We start from the raw sequence: 17,395 nt of genomic DNA on the forward strand, positions 1-17,395 counted from the left end.
GCAGGTTGGTTAATAGGCCCGCCTTGGTTCTCTAGGACTTCGTAGCAGTTGTTTTCTTAAACATTTGGCCTTCTAACCCTCACGATCCGCTGCCCATGCTGATAAATGCCAATTCATGCTAACTCATGGTCACTCATCCACCCACTGGGCTCATATAACCTCTATGCCAACTCAGTGCCAACATATGACCCCCACCTATCCTCATGGCTCCTTATGGCCCCATGCCAACTTAATACCCCTCTCACCCACCACCCTTTGCCCTTACACCCTCCATGCCAACTCAGCCAGTATCTACCATGAACAGACATTAGGGACCATGAAATAAAATAATGTCCTAAATATCTGTTGCAAACTTCACTATATAAAAAACATGAAAAAATATGAAAACATATAAAAATTCATGAAAGCCCACTCAATACATTTAAATCACCACAAGTATTTAATCCCTTATAAAAACAAGCATTTGTATGTATAACCCCACACCAAAGACAGCTCGTCCTTCAATAACTTCTTTGAGCTGTTAATCAAACTGTGAATTTACAGGCCACTGTGATAATGATAGCTTGTAGAAGGCAATCAAGCAGTAATAATGCTATAAAGATAGGAGTTAGGATTATGTCAGCAGTTATTAAAAGAGCTAGCACAATTTTTTTTCAATTCAGACACAGGCAGGCTGTTTGTTTTTAATTTTTAAAGAGCAGACTATTGAAATAACTTGACATCTTTTCAGTTCCAAAGATCTTACTGACCCTTCTCAGACATCTGCATCTACTGTAAAAATTCAGAACTCACAAACAAAGCCTTTCCAACAGTGTAAATGAGGTCTATTTGAATACAGCACTGAGTCCAAGTGGCCCTACTGGGTTTGGGTTCCCCTCATGCGTAAGTCACATTCCACCCCAATTCATCCACTCCCCTCCCCCTCGTAAAAATAGAGGTGGGACATCTGGTTCTAGGCCCTGTCTGCCATTCTTAAAGGTCCCTGAAGTCTCTACAACTCTGTAAAAAATCTAGGGGGAAAGGTTAACATGACTTGGATTTAGTGTACTGGTATGTTTTAGGTAGCTACATAATGCAGATCAATGGGTAAACCAGTAACAATTCAAACATTCACATCCGGGATGGTGGAGGAAGAATTAAGGACGTTTAAAAATAGAGTGTGAGTCAACAACCTTCTTTCTAAGCAATCCGGACCGCTCGTTTGTTGCTGTTTCCTTTCAAACTACAGTCCATTTTGAAACTGCCATCTTGTTGCCTGATTGCCAACTCTTAAGACTAATTGCCCAATCAGTCTGCATTGACAATGGATTCCCAACCTTCTATCTATTATGCTGAAGGATCCCTCAGTTGCGCAGGAGACTAGAGTTGAAGGACTGAAAGACAGAGGCAGGAACATTGCAATGACCAGGGTTACAAAAGTAGGATGAACCAATGTCTCAGAAGAACTTGAAAACATGGACCAGGATTTCTAACTCTGCACAACAGTCAGTGAGGATGGGGCTGACGGTGGGTGGGATTAATAACGCGGCAGCGACTTTTGAATGAGTGGAGTTTGAGTGAGGAGGAACTCAGGAGGCCGTGGAAGAAGGTGAATCATGGAGTAATGAATGTGGATGGGAGTTTCCTCCATAATGTAGTTGAGCTGAACAATGATTGAAATAAACAGTCTTGATGATGGGATATAGGATTAGAACTTAACTCAGGTTCAAATAGGACAAAATCGGGCATTCGTAGATATAGATTTAAAAAATTGTTAGACCTAATAAAGCACAATCCATTATCATTGATCAATCCCAGATACCCACCTCCTCACCAGGGGAGAGTGCTTCCTCACCACACTGTGTTTAACAAAATCATAAGGTGATTATAATTTTAAAGAATATTTATTCTAACAACCTGAACAGCTCTGGCAAGACTTGATTTATTGTCCATCCCTGGTTGCCTTGAGAAGCAATGGGCTTTCTCCTTGAACCACTGCAGCCCTGGTGGATATGATGTTGCCACACTGGTGTTAGATAGGGACCATTTATACTGTCAGCTTCAATGGCTTTCTGTAGCAATTTACCTTGTTCTTTGAGCTGGAAAATTTAAGCCTCTTTAGACCTTTGTTTGATTCAGTAATCATTGTTGCATATATTGAGCTTTGCTGTGCTACAGTTTGGAATTACTGTTAATTCAATGGGTTAAGACTAACATTTCAAAATAAGATGATCATTGTTTATCTTGGAACTGAGGTCCATTTGTTCCCTAGAATTTAATGTATTTCTGAATTGTATTTATTGTATTCACTGACAAGAGCAGCCTCTTGGACTTGGATTTTTTTAGGTATCCAAGAACCGACACCAGTATTCCCATCACCTATATATGTGTCCAGCAGCCCTGTCCTATCCCAGAGTAACAACGCCTCAGTTCAGCTTCCAGTGCGATCAGGTGGACCCATGATGGATGGAAGAGAAAAGATCAACACAAGACCGTTTCAGAGGTTCCAGTTCCACACAGGTGGGCCCTGAAGGGCATGGTCACCATGGGCAAGGTGGACCAGACAACCAATGTCCATTGAAGCCCTCACTGGGATTCCTACTAATACTTGGAGTTACTCTAATCAACACTGCACTCATGCTGAAAACTCATACAAAAGCAAAATACTGCAGATGCTGGAAATCTGAAATAGTGACAGAAACTGCTGGAAATGCTCAGCAGGCCAGGCTGCATCTCTGGAGAGAGAAAGAGAGTTAACATTTCAGGTCGATGACCTTTTGTTAGATGAAAAGTCACAGACCTGAAACGTTAACTCTGCTTCTCTCTCCACAGAGGCTGACAACTCAGGAGCCACATTCATTTGGACTGAGGAACATTCTCTTATAATTCAGTTTGGCCCATTTTGTAGCTGCTCTGTGACTCCTTGTTTCCCATCCTGGCTGTGAGCTGAAGCGCTCTGCCATTCTCCAGCATCCTTCTAAAAAAAAATCCCTCTAAAAGAGGCATGGGGCCGACTGCTACATCTCCATTCATATCAGCAGCAGATTGCAACCTGCCCCATTGCAGAGAGGTAGACCAGAGAGTCCACCCAGCACATGGACAGCTGTCCTCTACCCAGAATAATGGGTTTGTTACTGGCAGTTAGGAAAGGGGAAGGGCAGATCAGAGAATGCAGGTCCCATCCTGAACCAGTGATCAAAAAACACCAGAATCTCTCTACACACAGGGCCCTGATAGTGAGACTCTCTCTATTAAAGGGGTCCCTGATGGTGAGACTCTCTCTATTAAAGGAGCCCTGATGGTGAGACTCAAAAAAAGGGGTCCCTGTTGGTGAGACTCTCTCTATAAAAGGGATCCCTGATGGTGAGACTCTCTCTATAAAAGGGGTCCCTGATGTTGAGACTCTATAAAAGGGGTCCTGACAATAAGACTCTTTATGTAACAGGGTCCCTGATGGTGCGACTCTCTCTATAAGAGGAGTCCTGACAATAAGACTCTTTATGTAACAGGGTCCCTGATGGTGAGACTGCCTTTATGAAAGGGGTCTGTCTGGCAGGAGGCAGAGAGTGGGGATAAGGGGTTCCTTCTCAGGATGGCGACCAGTTACTATTGGAGTTCCGTAGGGGTCAGTGTTGGGACCACAACTTTTCACTTTACGCATTAATGATCAAAATGAAGGAACTGAGGGCATCCTGGCTAAGTTTGCAGATACAAAGATAGGTGGAGGGACAGTAGTATTGATGAGGTGGGGAGGCTGCAGAAGGATTTGGACAGGTTAGGAGAATGGGCAAAGAAGTGGCAGATGGAATACAATGTGGGGAAGTGTGAGGTCATGTACTTTGGTAGGAAGAATAGAGGCATAGACTGTTTTCTAAATGGAGAGAGAATTCAGAAATCTGGAGTGCAAAGGGACTTGGGAGTCCTAGTCCAGGATTCTCTTAAGGTTAACTTGTAGGTTGAGTCGGTAGTTAGGAAGGCAAATGCAATGTTGGCATTTATTTTGAGAGGACTAGAATACAAAAGCAGGGATGTGCTGCTGAGGCTTTATAAGGCTCTGGTCAGACCACATTTAGAATATTGTGAGCAATTTTGGGCCCCGTATCTCAGGAAGGATGTGCTGGTCCTGGAGAGGGTCCAGAGGAGGTTCACGAGAATGATCCCAGGAATGAAATGCTTAACATATAAGGAACGTTTGAGGACTCTGGGTCTATACTCGATGGAGTTTAGAAGGATGAGGGGGGATCTGATTGAAACTTACAGAATACTGAAAGGCCTGGATAGAGTGGATGTGGGGAAGGTGTTTCCATTAGTAGGAGAGACTAGGACCCGAGAGCACAGCCTCAGAGTAAAGGGAAGACCTTTTAGAACAGAGATGAGGAGAAACTTCTTTAGCCAGAGACTGTTGAATCTATGGAATTCATTGCCACAGAAGGCTGTGGAGGCCAGGTCATTGAGTGTATTTAAAACCAAGATAGATACGTTCTTGATTGGTAAGGGAATCAAAGGTTATGGGGAGAAGGTGGGAGAATGGGGTTGAGAAACTAATCAGCCATGATTGAATGGTGGAGCAGATTCGATGGGCCGAATGGCCTAATTTCTGCTCCTATGTCTTATGGTCTTATGGATCCCTGATGGTGGAAGTCTCTCATAAAGGTCAGACTCTCTCTCTGTCAGTGTTATGACCAGGATGGAGGAGTGCGCCTATGATCTAGCCTCACTACTCTGCAGGCTTTACCATTAATTTTCTCACCTAAGTAGCCAATTTCCTATTTCCCCTACTGATGCTCAGAATAAAAAAGCCTCCGACCAGGCTTCTTTTAATAAACTCAGAACGTTAATTTCTTATAAACCGAAACTTCTTTTAACAAGTTGCAAGTACTGGTTAACACACAATTGTAATCAGAAAGTATAACTATCTATCTCTTCCTAAAGAATTCCCCCAGCACACACACAGACATACACACACAAACACACACAGATAAACAAAGGACAAACAGATGGAGTTTCTCTGCAGAGATAGGTTCTAAAGGATGGGCGTTATAAAATAAAAGACAAAGTCCACAGGGTCTCAATGCTGTCGACCTGGAGCTCCCTTGTGTGAAGACAGCTGGTCCTAGTGGACATCTGGACGTTCTCACCGACTGGTCTCAGCTTTGCAGGTTCAAGTGCAGAACAATTACACTCAGATAAGTGATCTCCAGCTACAGGTTGATAAGCATACACAATTTTAGGCAAGGTGTACAGAGAGACAGAGAGAGAGAGAGAAACAGTTAGGGTAGCCTTCTGTCATCAGCTTGTTCCCCAACAAGGCTGACTTCAAAAACCAGCAGGTTCACAACTTGATTTCTTGGAAGAGACCTACTTGTTGATAGTTCCAAGGTGAACTATCCTAGAAAAAAAAATCCCAGGTTAACATCCAAATGTACAGATCATGCCAGGTCCTTCCATTTTGTAAAAGAAAAATTCAGTCTTGAGAGATATGATTCTAACAATGAGAAAATTCCTAATGAGAAACCATCTCCATAAAAGGGTCCCAGGTTATAAATATTTACAGGACACCCCTCAGTCTTCTCTTTTCTGGAGAAAAGAGTTTCAGCTTCAATTCTGTTACTTCTTCCCTGACTCCATATGTTCTGACCTTGATTCAGGATCTACCTTATCTGGAAATCCAAATCAATTGCATATTCTGCCTTGCCTTTATTCAATCTTTCTGTTATTTATGAGCATACGAAATAGGAACAGGAGTAGGTCATTCGGCCCCTCAAGCCTGCTCCACCATTCAATAAGATCATGGCTGATCTGCTTGTGTTTCGAGTTCCACATTCCCATCTAACCCCGATAACCTTTGATTCCCTTGCCTAACAAGAATCTATCTACCTCTGTCTTAAAAATATTCAATGATCCCGCCTCCACCACCTTCTGAGGTAGAGTTCCAAAGTCATACAACCCTCTGAGAGAAAAAAACTCTCATCATCTCTGTCCTAATAGGGCAACCCCTAATTTTAAAACAATACCCTCTAGTTCTGGACTCACCCATAAGAGGAAACATCCTTTTGACATCCACCTTGTCAAGACCTTTCAGAATCTTATATACTTCAATCAAGCCACCCCTCAGTCTTCTAAACTCTAGTGGAAACAAGCCCAGTCTGTCCAACCTTTCCTCATAAGACATCATTCAAGACATTGATCTAGTAAACCTCCTCTGAACCACCTGGAAAAACTCAGCAGGTCTGGCAGCATCGGCGGAGAAGAAAAGAGTTGACGTTTCGAGTCCTCATGACCCTTCGACAGAACTTGAGTTCGAGTCCAAGAAAGAGTTGAAATATAATTGAAATTTTCTTCTCCGCCGATGCTGCCAGATCTGCTGAGTTTTTCCAGGTAATTCTGTTTTTGTTTTTGTTTTGGATTTCCAGCATCCGCAGTTTTTTTGTTTTTACTTCTCTGAACCGCCTTCAATGCATTTACATCCTTCCTTAAATAAGGAGACCAAAACTGTGCACAGTGTTCGTGATGTGGTCTCACCAATGCCCTGTATAACTGAAGCATAACATCCTTACTTTTATGTTGAATTCCTCTCCTAATAAAGGATAGCATTCCATTAGCCTTCTTAATTATTTGCTATACCTGCATTCTATACCTTTTGTGACTCATGTACTAGAACACCTAGATCCCTCTGCACCTTGGAATTCTGCAGCCGTTTTCCATTTCAGTAATATGCTGCTTTTTTATTCTTCCTGCCAAAGTGAACAACTTCACATTTTCCCACATTATACTCCATCTGTCAGATTTTTCCCCACTCACTGAAACTATCTACATCTGTCTACAACCTCCTTATGTTCTCTTCGCAACATACATTCCTACCTATCTTTGTGTCATCTGCCATGTCTTCACTCCCCTCATCTAAGTCATTGATATAAATTGTAAAAAGTTGTGGCCCCAGCAGAGACCCCTGTGGAACTCTACGTCCTGCCAATCAGAAAAAGACCCATTTATCCATACTCTGTTTTCTGCCAGTCAGCCAATCTTCTATCCATAATAATATGTTACCCCTACACTGTAAGCTTTTATTTTTGCAATAATCTTTGATGTGGCACCTTATCAAATGCCTTCTTGAAATCCAAGTACGTTATGTCTACAGTCTCCCCTTTATCCACAGTGCATGTTACTCTTAAAGGACTCCAATAATTTATTGAACTCCAATAAATTGGTTCAACATGATTTCCCTTTCACAAAACCATGCTGACTCTTCCCGATTACCTTGAGCTTTTCTAAGTGCCCAGCTATAACCTCCTTAATGATTGATTCTAATAACTTCCCCATGACAGAAGTCAAGCTAACTGGCCTATAATTTCCTGTTTTCTGCCTCCCTCCCTTCTTGAACCGAGGGATTATTTTTACCACTTTCCAGCCTGATGGAACCTTCCCAGAATCTAGTGAATTTTAGAAAATTAACACCAATGCATCAACTACCTCGCTGGCCACCTCTTTCTTCAAAGGATTCAGTAAGCTTGGCCAAGCATGGTCTTCCGTTTTGGGATCTTTACTGACTATACTTTATTATCCTTTCAATTTCTATATGTTTTCACTATTATATCTTTTATTAAGAATTCCATTATCTTTCCAACCAAGAGTGTTTAGCTTATTGGTTTACAATTTTTTGGGGCTTGTTCTATACTCTTTTCTATATATAGATTTTATGTTAGCTGTCTGCCAATCCTCTAGCACTATTCCCTTTTCTAATGAATTTTTGTAAATATATAATGTTTCTGTTGTCTATTTATTAACTTACTTTAGTATGCAGGATTACAATCCATCTGAACCAGGGATTTTATGCCCTCTAAGTTTGTTTAGTTTATCAATTATCTACTCCCTTTCTATCTTGTGTCTTTATATCTTTTTTTGATCTTTCCTTCTAATGTCATGTCCTCTATTTTAGTCTCCCAGTGAAGGTGGACGGACTCCTCTATTGTGCCTAACAATCTGAGGAGTGCAGCAGACTTCCCTTCCTGATGTTCCCTAGCTTGCCTTTGCAGCTCCAGCAACTGTGACATGACTGAGTCCAGAGGCTCCTCAGCTGACTCAGTCTAAGCAGATTTTTGGCCTCCAGCAGTGCTCCGAGTGCCAGAAAATTGGGAAGTCCCTGCCACTGCCTGCTGTGGATCAGAAAGTGGATCAGGAAGTGGATCAGATAGTGCGATGTGCTCACCAGATTGTTATCCCGAGGCTACTCTAAAGCTAGGTCGCACTGAGGTGTGTCTCTCTATGCTGGTGGAGGGTGTGGGTGAGTGCTGTGATGGGACTTCAAGGAGGGTACCTTCAGATTCCTCTTCAGAGGTTTCTTCAGGGTTTGATTGGAGGCCCTGCCTTGTGGACTCCATCGGCTGTTTCCCGATTGTGCCTGTGAAAGCAAGGAGAGATAATCAGTGCATGGCAGGGGACTGTGGAGTGGGGAACTGACTCACAGCATGGTTGTCTGATGGATGTTGCACTGCTGGACCCTCACTTGGTTGAGCACCGCCGACCTCACTGTCAGCACAGGAATGGTCCAGATCATCACCGGCCAGCTGGATGGCTGTATTTTCAAAGTCCGTAAGGACATATGTCAGGCATTCCTCTACCAGTCTGTGACCTTTCCCTTTTGTTGTGTGCCTGCTTGTCCTGCATAAATAGAGTTGGGGAGAATGTAAGCAGAACACTTGCCGGGCCAGATGATAAGTATGCCTAGCATGTGTGGGTGCTGAATGGTCTCATGGGCAGGATGAGGACAATGACGGTGTGTGTGAGAGAGTGAATGGTGATGTCTCTTGAACTGGCAGTGAGTGAGGGCCCTGTGGATGTGTGATGGGTTTGAGTGTGTGAGTTGAGGGTGATGAGAAGAGTGATTTACCCTGGTGGAACGGAAGAGATCATCCATCCTATTTTGGCACTGGGTGGCTGTCCTCTTTTGCATGGCATTGGCGCTGACCACCACTGCCACCGCTCCCCAATGTGATGTTGTTGCCCCTCCTGTGGCCAGAGTCGGGGTAGAGAACATCATGGTGAGCCTCCACTGTGTCCAAAAGGTGCTCAAGGGCCACATCATTGAACTGGGGAGGGGCTGCAGTCTTCTTGCTTTTTGGGGCCATGTCTCCTTTGCAGCAGTGCTGGGCTGGAAGCACTGAGAGGTGTTTGTGCGGCTACACTTGAAATGCGGCAGTGTGATGAAGCAGTGAGCTGACGGCGTGTCGGGAAAATGAGACCCACCCCCTCACCAACACAACTGCATGTTTCCCAGGAATGCATAATTAATGCAGTGGGTTTGAAACGATACAGTGTGAGAAACCACCATTGCGGCCACTGGGTAAGTGCCCAATACTACGCTTAGTGGCAAATCCAGACAATTGCACCCACTATGTCCTTCTCAATCCCTATCTTAAACCTTCTTATGTTGTGATTGCTATTGTCCAGATTTTTCCCTCCACCGACTTCTCTTGTCTCTTCAGGTTCATTTCCCATTAGTGAAATCCAGCAGTGCTCTCTCTCCTGTTGGGTTTTTCACTTACTGGGTAAAAAAGGAGTTCTTCAGACATTGTCAAAACTCCATTCTCGGTACCCTTTTCACTACATCATTTGCCAGTTTATTTGGGGATAGGTATCACCTTCCTCTATTAGTTTTCTCAGTTCTTTACTAATGTCACACGTTTTCCTACATATTTCTCCTTCCAACTCCTTTATTAGGTGGGAGTACGTAGTTTACCCCTATTAGCATGACCAATCCCTTACCTTTTATTTCACCCACATGGATTCTGTTTTGAATCTGCTGTTCGTTAGGTTTTGCTAATGCCATTATATTATCTCTAATTAATACAGCTACTCCACTCCCTTTTTTGTTTCCCTTCCCTTCTGGTCATATTATAACCGATAATATTTTGTTACCACCCAGACATGTTTCAGTTATTGCTACTACACCTGACCTCTTGCTCTGGATTACTGTCTGCCGTTCCCCTGTTTTATTTTGGATGCTGTGTACATTTCTGTACAGGCAGTTTAATTCATCTTGTTTGTTTTAATTTTTTGTTTTAGTTTTATTTTTAACAGACCTTTCATACTCGTGTTTTATAACCTTATTTGTCCATTGACATCTTTGTTCCTTTCCTTAGTCTGTCATCCACCCCCATCTCCTCGTTCATTTGTCTTCAGGTTTCGTTCATTTCCCTACTACCCCACCCCCACCATATTCTCTAACACCCTCCCCCAACTCCCGCACCGACACCCCCCACACATCCCCATCTTATTAGTAGTCCTATTTATGCTTTCTGCTAGGACCTTGGTCGCAGGTGAGTTCAGATGCGAATGATTTACCTCCCTCTTGTCAATGTCTTCTAAAATTGAATCTCTCCTATTCACATCACTGCTTTTGCCATGTGTTCCGCTTCCTGATCTCTTTGTCCCAGCGTCGGTCAGCTTGTGTTTCAGGCCATAGTACTGAGACTACCATCTTTGAGGTAATAGTACTGAGATTACCATCCATGAGGTAATAATACAGAGATTACCATCCTTGAGGTAATAATACTAAGATTATCATCCTTGGGGTAATAATACTGAGGATACCAACTTTGAGGTAATAATACTGAGATTATCGTCCTTGAGGTAATAATACTGAGGTTATTGTCCTTGAGGTAATAATACTGAAACTACCATCCTCGAGGTAATAATACCAAGATTATCATCCTTGAGGTAATAACACTGCGATTATCATCCTTGATGTAATAATGTTGAGATTACCATCCTTGGGGTAATAATGCTGAGATTACCATCCTTGAGGTAATAATACTGAGATTACCATCCTTGAGGTAATAATACTGAGATTATAATCCTTGGGGTAATAATACTGAGATTATCGTCCTTGTGGTAATAATACTGAGACTATCATCATTGAGGTAATAATGCTAATATTATCATCCTTGGGGTAATAATACAGATATTACCATTTTTGAGGTAATAATACTAAGATTATCATCCTTGGGGTAATAATATTGAGATTACCATCCCTGAGGTAATAATACTTAGATTATCATCCTTGAGGTAATAACACTGAGATTATCATCCTTGATGTAATAATGTTGAGATTACCATCCTTGGGGTAATAATGCTGAGATTACAATCCTTGAGGTAATAATACAGAGATTATCATCCTTGGGGGTAATAATGCAGAGATTATCACCCTTGAGGTAATAATACTAAGATTATCATCCTTGGGGTAATAATACAGACATTACCAACCTTGGGGTAATAGTGCTGAGATTACCATCCTTGATGTAATAATGCTGAGATTCCCATCCTTGAGGTAATGGGATTAAGATTATCACCTTTGGGGTAATAATACAGAGATTACCATCCTTGAGCTAATAATACCAAGCATATCATCTTTGGAGTAATAATACAGAGATTAGCATCCTTGGGGTAATAATACAGAGATTACCATCCTTGAGGTAATAATACTGAGATTATCATCCTTGTGGTAATAATACTGAGACTACCATCCTTGAGGTAATAATACTGAGATTATCATCCTTGACGTAATAAAGTTGAGATTATCATCCTTGGGGTAAAAATACAGAGATTACCATCCATGTGGTAATAATACTGATAATATCATCCTTGTGGTAATAATGCAGAGATTATCATCCTTGAGGTAATAGTACTAAGATTATCATCCTTGGGGTAATAATACAGAGATTACCATCCTTGGTGTAATAATACAGAAATTACCATCCTTGAGGTAACAATACTAAGATTATCATACTTGGGGTAATAATACATTGATTACCATCCTTGAGGTAATAATACAGAGATTACCATCCTTGAGGTAATAATACTGAGATTATAATCCTTGGGGTAATAATACTGAGATTATCGTCCTTGAGGTAATAATACAGAGATTATCGTCCTTGAGGTAATAATACTGAGAATATCATCATTTAGGTAATAATACTAAGATTATCATCCTTGGGGTAATAATACAGATATTACCATCTTTGAGGTAATAATATTAAGATTATCATCCTTGAGGTAATAATACAGAGATTACCATCCTTGAGGTGATAATACTAAGATTATCATCCTTGGGGTAATAATACAGAGATTAACATCTTTGAGGTAATAATACTAAGATTATCATCCTTGGGGTAATAATATTGAGATTACCATCCCTGAGGTAATAATACTTAGATTATCATCCTTGAGTTAATAACATTGAGATTATCATCCTTGACGTAATAATGTTGAGATTACCATCCTTGGGGTAATAATGCTGAGATTACAATCCTTGAGGTAATAATACAGAGATTATCATCCTTGGGGGTAATAATGCAGAGATTATCACCCTTGAGGTAATAATACTAAGATTATCATCCTTGGGGTAATAATACAGAGATTACCAACCTTGGGGTAATAATGCTGAGATTACCATCCTTGATGTAATAATGCTGAGATTCCCATTCTTGAGGTAATAGGATTAAGATTATCACCTTTGGGGTAATAATACTGAGATTACCATCCTTGGGGTAATAATACCAAGTATATCATCCTTGGAGTAATAATACAGAGATTAGCATCCTTGGGGTAATAATACAGAGATTACCATCCTTGAGGTAATAATACTGAGATTATCATCCTTGGGGTAATAATACTGAGACTACCATACTTGAGGTAATAATACTGAGATTATCATCCTTGACGTAATAAAGTTGAGATTACCATCCTTAGGGTAATAATGCTGAGATTACCATCCTTGAGGAAATAATACTGAGATTATAATCCTTGGGGTAATAATACTGAGATTATCGTCCTTGTGGTAATAATACTGAGACTATCATCATTGAGGTAATAATACTAAGATTATCATCCTTGGGGTAATAATACAGATATTACCATTTTTGAGGTAATAATACTAAGATTATCATCCTTGGGGTAATAATATTGAGATTACCATCCCTGAGGTAATAATACTTAGATTATCATCATTGAGGTAATAACACTGAGATTATCATCATTGACGTAATAATGTTGAGATTACCATCCTTGGGGTAATAATGCTGAGATTACAATCCTTGAGTTAATAATACAGAGATTATCATCCTTGGGGTAATAATACTGAGACTACCATCCTTGAGGTAATAATACTGAGATTATCATCCTTGATGTAATAAAGTTGAGATTACCATCCTTGGGGTAATAATGCTGAGATTACCATCCTTGAGGTAATAGTACTAAGATTATCATCTTTAGGGTAATAATACAGAGATTACTATCCTTGAGGTAATAATACTAAGTTTATCATCCTTGGGGTAAAAATACAGAGATTACCATCCTTGTGGTAATAATACTGATAATATCATCCTTGTGGTAATAATGCAGAGATTATCATCCTTGAGGTAATAATACTAAGATTATCATCCTTGGGGTAATAATACAGAGATTACCATCGTTGGTGTAATAATACAGAAATTACCATCCTTAAGGTAACAATACTAAGATTATCATACTTGGGGTAATAATACATAGATTACCATCCTTGAGGTAATAATACAGAGATTACCATCCTTGAGGTAATAATACTGAGATTATAATCCTTGTGGTAATAATACTGAGATTATCGTCCTTGAGGTAATAATACTGAGATTATCGTCCTTGAGGTAATAATACTGAGACTATCATCATTTAGGTAATAATACTAAGATTATCATTCTTGGGGTAATAATACAGATATTACCATCTTTGAGGTAATAATACTAAGATTATCATCCTTGAGGTAATAATACAGAGATTACCATCCTTGAGGTAATAATACTAAGATTATCATCCTTGGGGTAATAATACAGAGATTACCATCTTTGAGGTAATAACACTACGATTATCATCCTTGGGGTAATAATACTGAGGTTACCAACTTTGAGGTAATAATACTGAGATTATCGTCCTTGAGGTAATAATACTGAGGTTATTGTCCTTGAGATAATAATACTGAAACTACCATCCTTGAGGTAATAATACCGAGATTATCATCCTTGAGGTAATAACACTGCGATTATCATCCTTGATGTAATAATGTTGAGCTTACCATCCTTGAGGTAATAATACTGAGATTATAATCCTTGGGGTAATAATACTGAGATTATCGTCCTTGTGGTAATAATACTGAGACTATCATCATTGAGGTAATAATACTAAGATTATCATCCTTGGGGTAATAATATTGAGATTACCATCCCTGAGGTAATAATACTTAGATTATCATCCTTGAGGTAATAACACTGAGATTATCATCCTTGACGTAATAATGTTGAGATTACCATCCTTGGGGTAATAATGCTGAGATTACAATCCTTGAGGTAATAATACAGAGATTATCATCCTTGGGGGTAATAATGCAGAGATTATCACCCTTGAGGTAATAATACTAAGATTACCAACCTTGGGGTAATAATGCTGAGATTCCCATCCTTGAGGTAATGGGATTAAGATTATCACCTTTGGGGTAATAATACAGAGATTACCATCCTTGAGGTAATAATACCAAGCATATCATCTTTGGAGTAATAATACAGAGATTAGCATCCTTGAGGTAATAATACTTAGATTATCATCCTTGGGGTAATAATACTGAGACTACCATCCTTGAGGTAATAATACTGAGATTATCATCCTTGAGGTAATAAAGTTGAGATTATCATCCATGGGGTAAAAATACAGAGATTACCATCCTTGTGGTAATAATACTGATAATATCATTCTTGTGGTAATAATGCAGAGATTATCATCCTTGAGGTAATAGTAGTAAAATTATCATCCTTGGGGTAATAATACAGAGATTACCATCCTTGGTGTAATAATACAGAAATTACCATCCTTGAGGTAACAACACTAAGATTATCATACTTGGGGTAATAATACATAGATTACCATCCTTGAGGTAATAATACAGAGATTACCATCCTTGAGGTAATAATACTGAGATTATAATCCTTGGGGTAATAATACAGAGATTATTTTCCTTGAGGTAATAATACTGAGATTATCGTCCTTGAGGTAATAATACTGAGACTATCATCATTTAGGTAATAATACTAAGATTATCATCCTTGGGGTAATAATAAAGATATTACCATCTTTGAGGTAATAATACTAAGATTATCATCCTTGGGGTAATAATATTGAGATTACCATCCCTGAGGTAATAATACTTAGATTATCATCCTTGAGTTAATAACACTGAGATTATCATCCTTGACGTAATAATGTTGAGATTACCATCCTTGGGGTAATAATGCTGAGATTACAATCCTTGAGGTAATAATACAGAGATTATCATCCTTGGGGGTAATAATGCAGAGATTATCACCCTTGAGGTAATAATACTAAGATTATCATCCTTGGGGTAATAATACAGACATTACCAACATTGGGGTAATAATGCTGAGATTACCATCCTTGATGTAATAATGCTGAGATTCCCATTCTTGAGGTAATAGGATTAAGATTATCACCTTTGGGGTAATAATACTGAGATTACCATCCTTGGGGTAATAATACCAAGTATATCATCCTTGGAGTAATAATACAGAGATTAGCATCCTTGGGGTAATAATACAGAGATTACCATCCTTGAGGTAATAATACTGAGATTATCATCCTTGGGGTAATAATACTGAGACTACCATACTTGAGGTAATAATACTGAGATTATCATCCTTGACGTAATAAAGTTGAGATTACCATCCTTAGGGTAATAATGCTGAGATTACCATCCTTGAGGAAATAATACTGAGATTATAATCCTTGGGGTAATAATACTGAGATTATCGTCCTTGTGGTAATAATACTGAGACTATCATCATTGAGGTAATAATACTAAGATTATCATCCTTGGGGTAATAATACAGATATTACCATTTTTGAGGTAATAATACTAAGATTATCATCCTTGGGGTAATAATATTGAGATTACCATCCCTGAGGTAATAATACTTAGATTATCATCATTGAGGTAATAACACTGAGATTATCATCATTGACGTAATAATGTTGAGATTACCATCCTTGGGGTAATAATGCTGAGATTACAATCCTTGAGTTAATAATACAGAGATTATCATCCTTGGGGTAATAATACTGAGACTACCATCCTTGAGGTAATAATACTGAGATTATCATCCTTGATGTAATAAAGTTGAGATTACCATCCTTGGGGTAATAATGCTGAGATTACCATCCTTGAGGTAATAGTACTAAGATTATCATCTTTAGGGTAATAATACAGAGATTACTATCCTTGAGGTAATAATACTAAGTTTATCATCCTTGGGGTAAAAATACAGAGATTACCATCCTTGTGGTAATAATACTGATAATATCATCCTTGTGGTAATAATGCAGAGATTATCATCCTTGAGGTAATAATACTAAGATTATCATCCTTGGGGTAATAATACAGAGATTACCATCGGTGTAATAATACAGAAATTACCATCCTTAAGGTAACAATACTAAGATTATCATACTTGGGGTAATAATACATAGATTACCATCCTTGAGGTAATAATACAGAGATTACCATCCTTGAGGTAATAATACTGAGATTATAATCCTTGTGGTAATAATACTGAGATTATCGTCCTTGAGGTAATAATACTGAGATTATCGTCCTTGAGGTAATAATACTGAGACTATCATCATTTAGGTAATAATACTAAGATTATCATTCTTGGGGTAATAATACAGATATTACCATCTTTGAGGTAATAATACTAAGATTATCATCCTTGAGGTAATAATACAGAGATTACCATCCTTGAGGTAATAATACTAAGATTATCATCCTTGGGGTAATAATACAGAGATTACCATCTTTGAGGTAATAACACTACGATTATCATCCTTGGGGTAATAATACTGAGGTTACCAACTTTGAGGTAATAATACTGAGATTATCGTCCTTGAGGTAATAATACTGAGGTTATTGTCCTTGAGATAATAATACTGAAACTACCATCCTTGAGGTAATAATACCGAGATTATCATCCTTGAGGTAATAACACTGCGATTATCATCCTTGATGTAATAATGTTGAGCTTACCATCCTTGAGGTAATAATACTGAGATTATAATCCTTGGGGTAATAATACTGAGATTATCGTCCTTGTGGTAATAATACTGAGACTATCATCATTGAGGTAATAATACTAAGATTATCATCCTTGGGGTAATAATATTGAGATTACCATCCCTGAGGTAATAATACTTAGATTATCATCCTTGAGGTAATAACACTGAGATTATCATCCTTGACGTAATAATGTTGAGATTACCATCCTTGGGGTAATAATGCTGAGATTACAATCCTTGAGGTAATAATACAGAGATTATCATCCTTGGG

General features: G+C 39.1%; 1 protein-coding gene across 5 annotated transcripts in view; it reads left to right on the forward strand.

The window, feature by feature from the left end:
• Positions 1 to 17,395, forward strand: part of etv7 (ETS variant transcription factor 7) — a 284,939-nt gene that overhangs the window by 61,477 nt on the left and 206,067 nt on the right. For 3 of the 5 annotated variants that reach the window (XM_041195797.1, XM_041195794.1, XM_041195796.1), the window contains exon 5: positions 2,326 to 2,499. The exons of the other annotated variants lie outside the window; for them this stretch is intronic. In XM_041195797.1, coding sequence (XP_041051731.1) covers positions 2,326 to 2,499 — 174 coding nt within the window. The remainder of the gene's footprint in view (positions 1 to 2,325; positions 2,500 to 17,395) is intronic. 5 annotated transcript variants of the gene reach the window in all.

This window comes from Carcharodon carcharias, chromosome 9 (assembly GCF_017639515.1).
Source record: "Carcharodon carcharias isolate sCarCar2 chromosome 9, sCarCar2.pri, whole genome shotgun sequence".
Classification (NCBI taxonomy): domain Eukaryota; kingdom Metazoa; phylum Chordata; class Chondrichthyes; order Lamniformes; family Lamnidae; genus Carcharodon; species Carcharodon carcharias.